The 13,418-nt window shown below is 45.0% G+C and overlaps 1 protein-coding gene across 4 annotated transcripts in view; it reads left to right on the top strand.

The window, feature by feature from the left end:
- The window catches only part of Vcan (versican), a 105,317-nt gene that overhangs the window by 2,154 nt on the left and 89,745 nt on the right, over positions 1 to 13,418 (top strand). For 3 of the 4 annotated variants that reach the window (XM_033767827.1, XM_033767828.1, XM_033767822.1), the window contains exons 2-3: positions 8,386 to 8,461; positions 13,139 to 13,418. The exon at positions 13,139 to 13,418 is cut by the window's right edge and continues 113 nt beyond it. In XM_033767827.1, coding sequence (XP_033623718.1) covers positions 8,392 to 8,461; positions 13,139 to 13,418 — 350 coding nt within the window. In that variant the 5' untranslated portion in view covers positions 8,386 to 8,391. Of the gene's footprint in view, positions 1 to 8,165; positions 8,202 to 8,385; positions 8,462 to 13,138 lie in introns of those variants that run through there. The other variant, XM_033767825.1, reaches the window with a different exon arrangement.

Genomic DNA, 13,418 nt, shown 5'->3' with positions numbered 1-13,418 from the left:
CTCCGGGACCGCCTGTAGCCGGAGCGGACTCAGCCTCCTTTCAGACGGTGCTAACCGCTCTTGTGAGAAGGCTACTTCAATGATGGGAGGCAGAGAGAAGTCACTGGGTTGCCCAGGCTGGGCTCGATCTTTCGAGCCTCCTGCCTCAGCCTCCCATAGTGATGGGCTCCCAAGCATGCGCCACCACGCCCGGCTTTTTCTTGCTTCTTGTGAATGTTCGGAGAGGTACAGAGCTTTTGCCTTGAGGCGAGAAGGGGTGAAGGATTCACTTCAAGCAAACTCTCCCTTTCTGGCATGAAAATGAGACGAGCATTTTAAATATATTTAAAAGTTATTCTTTTGTCTAAAGGCCAATTTTTAGTTAATTACAAGATTGATCACGTTCCACGAGGCAGTAAAGTGTTTGTCTAGAATGTCAGGCGTTTGTCGTGCTCAGGACCAGCGCTTCTAGTCAAGGGGGCATTTTAATTCTCCTGGTTCTTCTACTTTGGAAGACCTGGATTTTAAGGAGCTGGGCTTGCACTCTGGATTCCATAGCTGATGGATCCATTTTCCTTTTCTGTCTAAAAGCCGTGACCCAGGTTTTCTGCAGTGCCGCCCAGACAGTGTGGCAGACTCATTGTGAAAACATTGGGGGGAAGTCATGAAATTAGATGTGGTGGGTTTGACAGGGGAGTGGGAAGACCCTAATGGAAGGGAGCATTTCCGAGAAGATAGAACTGGGTTTCCAGTTGGGGAAATGAGAATTTGGAAGAGCAGGCCATGCAGATGACTGTGCCCAAGGGCCCACCTTCTAGTTCTGAGCTCTAAGTAAAACTGGGGTACTTTGCGGTGGTCTAGATTGCCAGCCGGGGCATGAACACTGCAAAGGCCCGGTGGTCCCTCCTGTGAATGACCATTTGCTCCTCCGGAAGAGTTCCCGGGGGCCTCATCTTTTGTGTGGGTGGACAAAGGAGTCTGAGACACAGGAGAGCAGCTAGGATCCCTGCAGAGTTCACAATGGTTTTTTATTGGTAGATTAAAAAAAAAAAGTTCATCCTAAATTGTAACCCCAGCTTTCATAAGTGAATTTAGAAAAGAATCTACTTAGGGTTATGTGTGTTTGTGGATATAGGTTTCCACCTTGATTTTGCAGTTTGGAAAGAGACACTTGTGTTGCCCAAGGTATCTGTGCCTAGGTGCTGGTAGAATCTGGGAGAGCTACAGAGCTGGAGGTGATCACTGCGGCGGGATGTTTCTTCTCTTCGCAGTATTATGCTGAAATGCTATGTGGTTAATGATTGGTCATCTAAATGGGCAGCACAGACTTTGAGAACCCAGTGATCAACTAACCGTGTCTCCCATGGTGCTACAGCTGAGCCTTCCTTTCCCGGTGTAGTTTAAACAACGTTGTTACCTTGACTCCTGGGCAAACATCAAGGGACACAGCTCTGTAAAGGATTAGAGCTTGTGACACTTGGTTCTTTTGCAGAAAGAGTGAATGGCTATAGTAGGCAATTTTTCTACCACCCACCTAGAGAAACCCATTAGGACAAACACTCACTGTTGGGAGCTCCTCCCTGGGTCTAAGAAATGTGCTGATTGTCGCATAGGCTCACACTTTGACTCTACCAGGAAATAGAAAGCCCGTGCTCTCTCTGATCTGGAATCAGAACCAGGGGAAGTAGAGATAACTATCTTGGCCACGCTCCATTTGGCTCAGTGGGTTTTTGCCAGTTTCCTTTCTCATTCGTGTATATGTGTAGGAGTTTTAGACACTAAGTTCTCCTAGCTGCATTTGCTAAATATGCTTGTCTTTTGGTTGCCAGTACAAAGGGGCTTGATTTAATGAGTTTGCCAGTTATGTGTCCTAAAAGTCTTGGGATAGATCTAACATCAATAAGTAGGTACAAATGAAGGTTTACATTTATATTTATTTCAGTATCTCTATATACTCTACTTCCTTCTGAGAACTTTAAGAGATGTTTATGTGTCTAAGGTGAAATTACAGATTTTATAATAAACATATAATATATAATAAATTATAACCTTTTTACTGTTAAATTACTGATTTGATATTCTTTGAGGTTTAGCGAAATAAGCATTAGACTCAAAGTCAGAAAGTTTGAGTTAGGCTCCTTAGCTGGGGAAGCTGAGTAAAGATAGAACTGCTGGATGCTCAGCACCATGATGCAGGAAAGGGATATGCTGCTGTAAAGACCAAAGAGCTCATGTCTGTGAAAGGGCTCTGAAAAGTGCAAAACTATGCAAATAAGGGATGCTAAGGTATTATGCCTATGGAATTCACATGCATCTAATTCTATAATCTTACTAAAAATAGCACTGAAGCATTTCGTGTATGTCCAACCAAACCTATAAAAGGAGCCAGAAGCCTATGGTTTTTAAGATTATCTAGTTCACTGATCAGAAGATGTAGTTCAGAGATCAATACACATGTCGGGGTCACGCAGTGGAAATAAAGACTATTCCGTGACTATTGTGGGACAGTTGACTGGTCCACTCAAAATAAGAACCAACCTCTACCCCATTTGCCATCCTAAACAAAACTTAAGGTGAATCCAAATGCAATGGAAGGAATGATATTATTTGAAAAATTACTGGGATAAAAATGATGAGAGGAGACTGTGAGATTTTGAAAAAGAAACTAGGGAACGAGAAACATGTTCTAAGCAAAACATAAACCCAAAAGACAAACCAGAAACTGATGGTGAGCCTGACTAAATAATAATTAAATGATCAACAAGAAAACAATCTGCATTATATGAGAGACAAAGAGCTAATAACTTTTGATGTACCAAGAACTTTCAGGAGTAGTTAACATACAACCTTTTCTATTTCAAGTATGGCCAAAATTCATGTGCAGGTAATGTCACAGAGAAAAGTAAATGTTTTAAATCATGCAAAGATTTCTGTAGCCTCATTAACAGTGAAGGAAGTGTTGACTAAAACACCAGTGGTACGTTCACGACGTACACCTTTCTTCACCACTCAGCAGGAAAGAAAAACGTAGCTTGAGAAGCATCCTTTGTTAGTTGGCTTCTACAGAAACAATGTTTCAGAAAATATTATGGGAACAAAGATAGGTTGTCTTGTTGTCTTTAGGAAATTAGGTGGCAATCACGATTCTTTGATTTAGCAACAAAGTTTTAAAACATATACAGCTAGATCCATGGAACTGGCAGTTCTACTGGTAGAAGCTCCCATTTACAGATGGCCGCAATTTTCACCCAAGATGAATGGGCAAGGGTGGCCCTTGGAGCATTATTTTAACAGCAAACATTTATCATAAAAGATTATTGCAGGGAACTGGTTGATTAAATGTTGCTACCATACCCATCTTGTGGAAAGCTTTGAAAGCTAACAGTGACGTAGAAGGGTTGTGTTTGATGATGCCGAACACGTATGGTTGTTGCTAGTATTATTTTATTAGTCCATGCTTGCCGTACATAATCATCACATTCCTTGTGTGGTGTTGGTCCATGGACACTACGCGTCTTCATTCCTTTCTTCCCGCCCTTTTCCTCTTCCCTTCCTCCTCCATCAAGAGGTGGAGCGTGTATTTTAAGTGAAGAGAGTAATATATGAGACTGTGTATGCACAATGGAAACCTGGGGATATAGTCATTCTTTTAAATAATATTTACTGAGAGCCCCAGGCATTGTGAACACAGGAGCGAAAAACAAATCAGAGACCCTGTCCTGGGTTTTCTACTACATTGGGTAGGGAAATGGGGTTCCTCACACACAGGTAAAGGTGGTGTGAGCTGGGATGAAAACAGAGCTTGAGAAAGAGGGAAATGAGGGAGGGATTTCCCAGGCAGAGAGCAGAGGGACAACAACCCCCCAAAGTGCAGCCAAGCCCAGGATTCCCGGGGGACCCAGGTGCAGGCTAATGATGCGGGCACGTGTGGCACGGTGACTACTGTAAAGTCACTTGACGGAACTTCGCATCTAAACCTTGAGGTGTCTCCCGAGTTTCACCACTGCTGCTTGTGAGAAAGAGCCAAGGGGAAATCTGATTGGCAGGGCTCATGACGCGTGCTGCGTGACCCAGGGCTCCTAGACTGGTTGTCTGGGGGAACTAATTAGCAGAACAGTAGACAAAACCACTGTGTCTGTGTCCTTAGGTCACCCCGGCTCAGCTGGGCTTCCCTGAGATCCAGGGAGAATACCAAGTGCGCTTCATAGAACTGTGGCTGGGCTGCCCATCCTGGGGGACTCTTCTCTCCACAGACCTCTCGTGGGTCGGAGTCCTGGTGACCTTGTCTCTTCTGTCTCCCAGGAGACTCAACAGTTTGGCCCAGCTGTCCCCGATTGTGTGATGACTTCTTCCTCTCCTCATTGACCTTACTGAAGTGGAAGGCTAAATCGAGGCCCTGGCTGTGCTATCTCAGCGGGTCTTTCCGTGCACGCTGTCCTCTTATCACTAACAGCCAGACGGAGGGGGAGAGCAGAGGAGCGGAGAGCGGGGTGGGGTGGTGCTGCAAACAAAGAGTTTTCCACAGTTCCCAGGTAGAATAAGATCAAATGCAGTAGACAAACAGTGATCTTACGAGGGATGGATGAATGTGTGTGCACTGAGGAAGAGGAGACGGAAACGAGTGACCGAGGCGGCACTGCGATGCATTCACAAGAGATAACGGCGCTGTGAACCTCGGAGCCTGTGGGGCCAGGCAGGGCGGAAGCAGATAAGGGCTACATGGGCCCGGTGCCCTCCTGGACACAGACTCCAGGAGAGGTGGCTGCTCCACTAATGACTTTTTCAAAAGAAAGAAGAGGTCTGTGCTCACTCGGTGTGAGCACACCGTTTTCAGTTTGGAGTATTTTGAATATACTTAGGCACCTGTTCCAATGTACTTAAATGTTTCTGGTTATTTTCTTGTATTTTCTATGCACCGACTTCCTTCCCTAGTTTCTTCTTAGAGCAATCAATTAATATGCTTGGATTTGTATAGGTGAGGGATGATTTCCATCCTTTCTTCAAAAATTAAAGACGCCTGTGTGTGTTTGCAGTGTGGCACCAACAGTCAAACTCTGAGTGTCTGTTGCTAGCAGATTAGGGCTCGGAGGCGGGAGATCCGTTGCCCGATCAGGCTCACACATCTTCCTTCTGCTTTTGTTTGGCGATTCCACACTGGGTACTGATGACTATCGACATTGCACGGGTCGTGGTAGGTGCTGGCCTACCACGGTATTTCAGTGTCTCACTTGCCCGCATTTTCTGGCACCACACTGCACAGTGCACATAACACTTCAAAGTATGGAGCAGTTTGTTGTAGACGTAAAGTGGTAACTTTCTTTTAACTGTTAACAATATGAGGCCAGAGTTAAAACACCCACAGGAAGCCTGAATTAGTAATTATTTTAGTGACTATTGAGTAGTAAACACAATGTGTATCTCTGAGCTGTGTGCATTTATGTGCATTTCATCAGTTCTTATAATCAGTTCCATAATAAATACTAACTTCCAGTATTAAATAGCGACAGAAAATGATGTTTAGAGAGGAAATGTAATTTATTCAAAATCCAAGACTCTTAAGTGGAGGATGTAGAACTTGAATTCAGGGTTGTTTGAAAATAGGGAACAGGCTTCTTAAATTATGCTCTAAACATTTCCTCAAAAGAAAAAGAAAGAGGAGAATATTTTTTCTTGAAGAAAAGTAGGTAATTATTGCTATAAAAGAAAGATTTCTTATCTGAATTCAATTAATACTCTTGGATTGTATTACTTTTAATAATATTTTATGATACTAACCTAAGCTTTCATCTTGTTTACACCATGGGTATATTTTCTCTAAAATATTGTAGTGTCATTGAGATATGGGTAAAATATAGACCTGTAATGCATAACAGTTTGCTGTAGTACCTTATAAGAAATCCAGAAATGTCAAAAATTATGGCACTTCCCAGTTGGTGTTTTACATAATCTAATAGCACGTATCACTGACTAAATGACGCACAGCAAGCCTGACTCCCAAGTTTTACTTGGGATTATGCAATGTAGTCCTTTCCTGGGGAATTATCGATTGACCTATACATGGAAAATGTGAGCCATATGGTTTATTACATGTGAACTTTTTCTCCAGGAAATAAATACCTAGGGTTACAGATTCCTAGTATTTTGTTTTGGAATGTTTGTTTAGAATGAGACTGTCAACTTCTACAGAGAAAGGGTTATGGAGTACTGGAGGGATTCAGACCATGGTCCCCTGGCCTGTCGAGGCAGCCCCGGCGTGGTGGCAGGAATGTGCGGTAAATCACAGCCATCCTTAGGCCAGGAAGCAAAGGAGGGATGCTGTGAACACAATTCCAGTCACCGAGAGCTCCCACAGCCTCACCTCCTACAGTTGCCACCTCTTCTGGGCAGCACCAACCTTGGGACTAAGCTTTAACACATGGGCCTTGGTGGGACATCTAAGATCTAAACTATATTAAAGGGTTTGAACAATAAAGGAATCTGTCGGCTCCTATAAAAAGAAGTTCAAACTTATGGCCCCTTTGAGATCCATATCTGGAGGACTTAAGCCTTGAATTCCCTGCTACATTCCAGCTTTATTTCCAAAGCTATCTCATACACGTATGTATTCAAGATAGCTCAGTGATTTCAAGAAGACTTATCTTACCATGACAATGTCCGGTGGAGAAAAGTGGCCTCTCCCTTTGTCATCTTCTCAAGTTGAATATACCTTTCTCAGCAGCCTCCTACCCCATCCCAGGACAGAGATTCCCTCATATTTCATTGGCCAAGGTTCCATGCCTACCACCATCCCAAAATCAATCACTGGCAAGAAAGAATGGGACCACTATGCTGGACTTAGAGGATGAGCTAGCGTCTGCCCAGGTTCCTGTAAAAGTACTCGGCTTTACTCAGAGGTAGATACCCGAATGGAAGTGGTGCTTTTTTGAGAAAGGAGAAGGAGAATGGCTACTTGGGAGCCAACCAATAATGGTTCTTATGGAGCCGTTCTAAATGTGGTAGAGAAAGACAACTATGGAGACCAAATAATCTGCCTTTCTTGAGGTTGGCATTTGATTTCTAGATGGTCATTTTGTCAGTCTGCTTTGCACAAGCACAGCAAATACCTGAGACAATCAGCCTAAAGAGAAGACAGCTTTGGCTCAGAATTGGCAATTCCAGGGCACGGGATGTCATGGCTGGAAGCATGTGGCGGAGTTACCGCTCAGTTCAGGGGGGCCATTCAAGCGTACCCCGTCTTACCCGCCTTGCTCCTCCTTCCGACGGTGCCAAGCCTGTAGGATCTGGCCACTGATGAACATTTAGCATCCACACTTGGTGGTTTCCAACACTGGTGCTACTGCTCCTCCTAGTTCAGGCTCCATAGACGTTCACCCTGGAAGGGAGCACTCTGACACCCAGATTCTTGAATGTCACAGAATGAACGAGGGCCAAAGTCAGGGCGGGACATCTGGGCAGTCAGTTCAGGGCATTGTCCTTCACAATTTCCTCCGCGGAGTTGGGAACTGTTGGAACCGCTTTCAAACCCACAGCAAGCTCGGGCCACTTTGTAATGAACACTCCCCAGAATGCGCTTGCCTGAGTTGCTCAGTCAGCTCGCAACCCAGGGGATTCCGTGCTCTGAAAAGCCTGCTGAAGTCCTTCATCTCTCCTCTGATATTGCGTGCCTTGTTTGATGCCAATTTCTTATATTCAGCATTTTTGCTGTTGCTTCTTCATTACCTTCCTCATCTATCCAGTCACCTTCTTATTGCTAAAGACTTTGTGATCCCATTTCCTTTTTTCCCCACCAGATCCTGTTAATGATTCTGGCTGTGGCCTCTAGCATTCTTCCTGTAGCCTACCCGGTGGTGACTTTGACACACGTCCATATTGTCGTGTGTCCCCAAATTAGATTCTGGTGTTATTTTGGTGACTACTTGTCGCGCGCACCTCGCCAGCAAGGAGCACGCAACACTCAGGATTCTTCTGATGCACGCTTTATTGGAGTTTCTTCTGCAATCTTCAATGGCGGAAAGACCCCGAGCCGGATGCGAGCCTGCCTTTTATAGCCTCTCGGGTGGCGTAGCCCATTTCTATTGGTCAATGCCGGCCTGCGTCATTCTGACGAGCCAAGCGCCCCTTCTGCGCAGGCGTGAACCGCCGTCACCGGCGGACTCGCATCCGGGATTCATGCAGGGCATGAAGAACCCGGAAATAATGGCGCGTGACAACTACTGTCTTGGGTGAGATTCAAGCTAGTAATGAAAGGGTTGAGATAACTTCTCTTGTTACAAGTTTCCTCCTGTTTTTACATTCCAAGAAGTTGCTGTTTCTACTTTTCCTACATAAGATGCACAGTAGCATGTGAGGTCTGGTCTGTCACTAGGCTGAGTGCTTAGGATTTACTTCAGTTTTCTTCGTTCCTAGGACAAGATGTTGACGAATATCCGAAGCATCCTGTGGATGTGCTCAACCTTAATAGTCACCCATGCGCTACAGAAAGGTGAGTGGGTAACAAGTTCTCATCTGCTTGCTGACCTCACAGTTTCTGTACTAGGAGATGGAACAGCAGCATGGATTCCCTAGAATAAAGAATTGCCCCTTTTTTCTCATCTGCTTAGTGCTGTAAATTCTTAGTTAAAATAGTGGAAGGCTGAAAAAAATGGTTTCAAACCAATTAAGCAAAATAATGAACAGAATGTTGGAGTTACAGGTGGGTTTTCAGTCACATCCAGTTTGCCTTGTAACTCATATTTGGCATCAGGCTTGTTTAAAAATTCTAGCTTCTCCAATACTGCTTCTCAGAGGCCTTTTTATACAGAAAGAAAGATTATTAAACACCCTGGAGATTAAGGTTCAAAGACTCAAGATTATAAAGAAAGAGTTGATAGCAAGAATTTGGACTCTGCTTTTTTTGTTTGTTTGTTTAAAGTAACTTTGCAAATGCACATGCATTTTTTTCTTAATTTTAAGAAAAGCTAGTAGTTGCTGGGTGTGATGGCGTACAACTGTAATCCCAGCTTTTGGAAGGCTGAGACAGGAGGATCACTATGAGTTTGAGTCCAGCCTTGGCTACACAGTGAGCTCAAGGTTAGCTTGAACTACAGAGACAGACCCTGTCTCAAAATAAATAAATAAAACAAACAAACAAGTAAACTAGTAGTGATGCTTTTCAAATTCCAAGCTCATCATTTACTGTATTTAAAGAGACATAGCCAGAAATTGGAAGGAGGAAAGTGTGCTGGCCCTCACTGGTGCGTTTCTGCTGGGCTGCTCTCCCAACACATCCCTCTCTTCCTCACCTGCCACCCGCGCCAGACTTCGGGCTTCCTGAGTGAACCTCCACATGCACCAGCCTCCCTGTGTCCCGGTGCAGTGCTGAGCATGCAGCACTCACCACTCTGGTGATGTTATTGCATGCTGTTCTCTCGAGTCGACAGTAGACAGTCAGATGTGAAAGAGCGGCTGGCACACTGTCAGCAGTGAACCCTTTTCTGTGTTGACTGCCTCACTGACTTACTGACTGCGTGGATGGAGGGATGGATTTGCGAGCGCTTTGGTGAGGGACCCAGGCGGCTCCCCCAGTGCAGCCTCCCGCATCTGTTAGGCTGAAGAGCTTTCTTCGTACGTTTTCAGGAAGTGAAGGTAAAGGACTCAGGGAGGAAAGGACAAGAGCATCCAGTGAGGAGTGGCGTTCTGCAGAGGGGCGTGGGAAGGGGAGTTGGCGTGGGACCCATAAGGGAAAGGGCCTTGTAGAGGATGCAGTGGGCGGGACAGCTTTCGCGCAGTGAAAAACGAAGCAAAGCAACACATACATAGTGTAGCTGTTTATAAAACATTGTTTCAAAGACAGTGGTAATAACCAGTCATACCGCATAATTCTTATGTATTGGGCTCTGTTGTTTGTCAATCCATGATCACTATTAAGTCTCATAATGAATTGAGGTTAATTTAGGGAGACTTTTATTTATTTATTTATTTATGCCTATGAGAAGCAAACATTGAATACACAAAATCTATGTTAAAACATTTCCAAGTGTGTTGTGAGATGCAGAGCAGTAAGCTGTTGAGTGAACACAAATATGCACTTTTGTCTTAAGGTTTTTTTCCTGTTTGCTCCCTGGTGCCCAAGGGATCAGTGACCAGTATTTCTGAGCTCCTTGTCCTTCTTCCAATTTCTGGCTGTGTCTCTTTAAATACAGTAAATGATGAGCTTGGAATTTGAAAAGCATCACTACTAGCTTGCTCCCTGCCCTGCCCTGCCCTGCCCTCCCCTCCCCCATTCCCTCCCCCCTTCTTCACATGAGGAGATCTTTACTGTTACGATGATGCTTGGCATGTTAGGTTACAAGGCGTCCAAATCACTGCTTACTCAGCCCTGACTTCGTTACTTTATTGTTCCTTGTGGAGTAAGGCATAGTGAGTGGATGAGCAGGTAATGGTATTCATCAAGGGAGCAACAATTTCCCATTTTAAATCTTCCATCTACTTGGCTAAGGTCTGCGTGTGTGTGTGTGTGTGTGTGTGTGTGTGTGTGTGGTGGGATTGTGCTGATGGGATTTTCATCACCCTTACTCTGCACAGCCTTCTGACAGAATGAAGGGCAGCTGACCCCTCATTATCAGAGCTCTCTCCCTTGTTGCGCCACTCAGGCCACAAAACACTGGGTGGGAACAGCGCACGTGTCTGTTAGAGTTCATTTTCTTACTGGCATCCTCACAATTCCACACAGTTTCCTGTAGGTAGCCAGGTTTTTAATAAACACGAGTAGCTTCTACATAGTATAGACCGAATTTCTTCTCTTAAAATATTTGGATTTAGTGAGCTTAGTTCTTGTCACCCAGTGATTTAAAACCCCAAATTGAATAAAACAAAAGATTTTCTCATGCAGTTATTTGTTAATCTTATTGGTGAGATTGGATCCCACAGGAATATATATATTTATACCCAACCAAAGCTTTTAATTATAATAATAAATAGTCCCCTAGGAAATTGCCTTTTGACATCATTGTGAAAGCATATCTTCATTACAGTATGGTGTCAGATAATGCATTACATTTCAGAAAACTCCCCGTGGGATAAATTTAGGGGAATTTCATGTCTATCTCATGCACCTACAATTCTGAAAAGAACTATAATTTAGCGATAAATATTAAGGGAATTAGAAGACATTTATCCAGCAACTTTGTAAGGAGATGATAAAGTCTCATAATTTATATCATGATTAAAGTTGACAGTAAAGCTGTTTTTCTGTTAAGAAAGCAGAGTTTTATTTCTGGTGAAGATTCTACATTTTATTTGTAGTCAGTAACTCTTCAGGAAGGAAGATGAGAATGAGATTTCCTAGAACATGTGCTGAATATAAATGACATGACTTTTTAGGATTAAACTATTCTCCCCTCTTCTTAAAATCCCTATTTTTGACAAAAAATTTAAGATATCTTGTTTTTGTCATCATTTCTCTAACTGGATCGAAGGGAAAGGAATGTAGATCAGGCAGGGCTTACTTTTAGGGGCTCCCCTGTGGATTTTACAGATTAGAAGCATCATGGAGGTTTCAGCCCAGTTAGTAAGTCATGACTTAGAGAAGTGAATGAGTTTAGGTGCTGAAAAGGAGCTGCAGTGAATACTTGTGCTGTACTCAGCTTGGGAGCAGAGGAAGAAGCCTTGATAGTACGTTATAAATGCGGACAATTTTAGTAAACAAAGAGTCACTTATTGCAGTTCATAGCGCCCATGCCTCACTCTGTTTTTATCTCATTTTGCTCAATGCCTTCCTTCTGGGAAAACTATATATAGATTAATAAGACAATGAGTGTGAGACAGCAATAGGCATTATGGTTTTGGGACAGATCAGTGATTTCTGTTGTACGTACAATCATACTGCATTAATTATTTTAGATTTATTTCAACTTTCTACTTTATAGCTTAGTCTTTGTTCAGGTAAACTGTAGTGTTTGGCAGTGGAGTATTTTTTTTCTGAAGGGTCATTACATCTACACAGTACCTTCTGGACTGTCCGAAATGATGTATCCCCAGCGCAACTTCCAGTTTGACACACGCACCCCCACTGAGACACGTGTCACAGTTTGATTCCTGGCCCAGCCAGGTAGACAGCAGTTTTTAGGTTAGAAATCAGTATTTTTACCTCTCCTGGAGGTGCACATGGCTTGCTGACTGCATTCCCCTGCATGGACCTCACTCCTGCACCTGCAATGGTTTCTGTTATTACGGCGCACCCCCGCCTAACCAGTGGGACTGGTACCTGGGAGGGCTGCAGAAGGAGCTTCTATCTTTCCACGCTGTGGTCTCAAACTGTAATCAGTGCAATCCCTGTAATTGAAAGCTTAAGGACTCACACAGAAAATTAGTATTATCGGAGGTTAAGTGAACAGTAGCCAGCTCTGGCCAGGACGTGGGGAGCGGCAAGGTGGCCTCAGCTGGATTTGTCACTGTGAGGGCCTCCAGCTCAGTCTGGGGATCAAGGGGCCTACGGCTGTCAGGGCTCCCCGGCGCCAGCTCCCTGAAGCAGTTTTCTGTTTTTGTTTTTCATTCTCACTTCCCTTTTGAGCTTTATTTTCATTTCCTCCAAGGTAATGTAGCAGCTATCTTTACGAACGTTTTTCCACTTTGACCTGTGAACATAGTTTTTACCTTTCGGTCGCCTGTCCTAACCTTGTGTGGTCTGCAGACCTGGTCCGCGGTTTCTAACCCTTCTTCCAACCATAGCTGCTCCTCTCCCCTGCCCTCCCGGCCTCTCCTCTCTCTCCACCCCTCGGGGATTCAACCAAGACTGCTGCGTGCTGCCCAGCAGCCCCGCCACTCAACTCTACCCGCAGCCCAACTCCTTGCTTATTCTTCCTTTTCTAAGCCCGCACTTGCTTTCATATTAAATATTAAATCACACACACTTTAAGATGAACTCCAGGGCCGGGGATGGAGCTCAGGGGCAAAGCACCTGCTTCTCAAGCGCAAGGGCCTGAGTTCGATTTCCGGTACAAAAACAAAACAAAACCCAAAACAAAAAAACCAACCCCAAACCCTCCACAATCATGCCCTGGCCTTTACCACTGCGCACCCCTGCAGCAGCCCCCCTGGGTGCCCACACTGCTAACCACCCTCTCTCCCCAGGCCCTGCGGGCAGCGTCCCAGGCCCATTGGTGCGGGACTCTCTCCCCAGGCCCTGCGGGCAGCGTCCCAGGCCCATTGGTGCGGGGCTCCCTAGCGGCCACAGCCCTGCTGCCCTGCCGCTTCCCTGCGCTGCCTGCGTCGGCGGGTGAGGCCCTGCGCATCAAGTGGTCCAAGATCGAGGCAGACCCGAGCGGAAGGGACCTGAAGGAGACCATGGTGCTGGTGGCACAGGACGGGCACGTGAAGGTGGGGCAGGACTACCAAGGCCGCGTGTCGGTGCCCCTGCAGCCTGAGGCGGGTGACGCCTCACTGGCCCTGGGCGCCCTGCG

This window comes from Fukomys damarensis, unplaced genomic scaffold (assembly GCF_012274545.1).
Source record: "Fukomys damarensis isolate Sample0158 unplaced genomic scaffold, DMR_v1.0_HiC HiC_scaffold_3, whole genome shotgun sequence".
Lineage (NCBI taxonomy): Eukaryota > Metazoa > Chordata > Mammalia > Rodentia > Bathyergidae > Fukomys > Fukomys damarensis.
The sequence above is the reverse complement of the archived record's forward strand: the minus strand, read 5'-3'. Positions and strand labels throughout refer to the sequence as shown.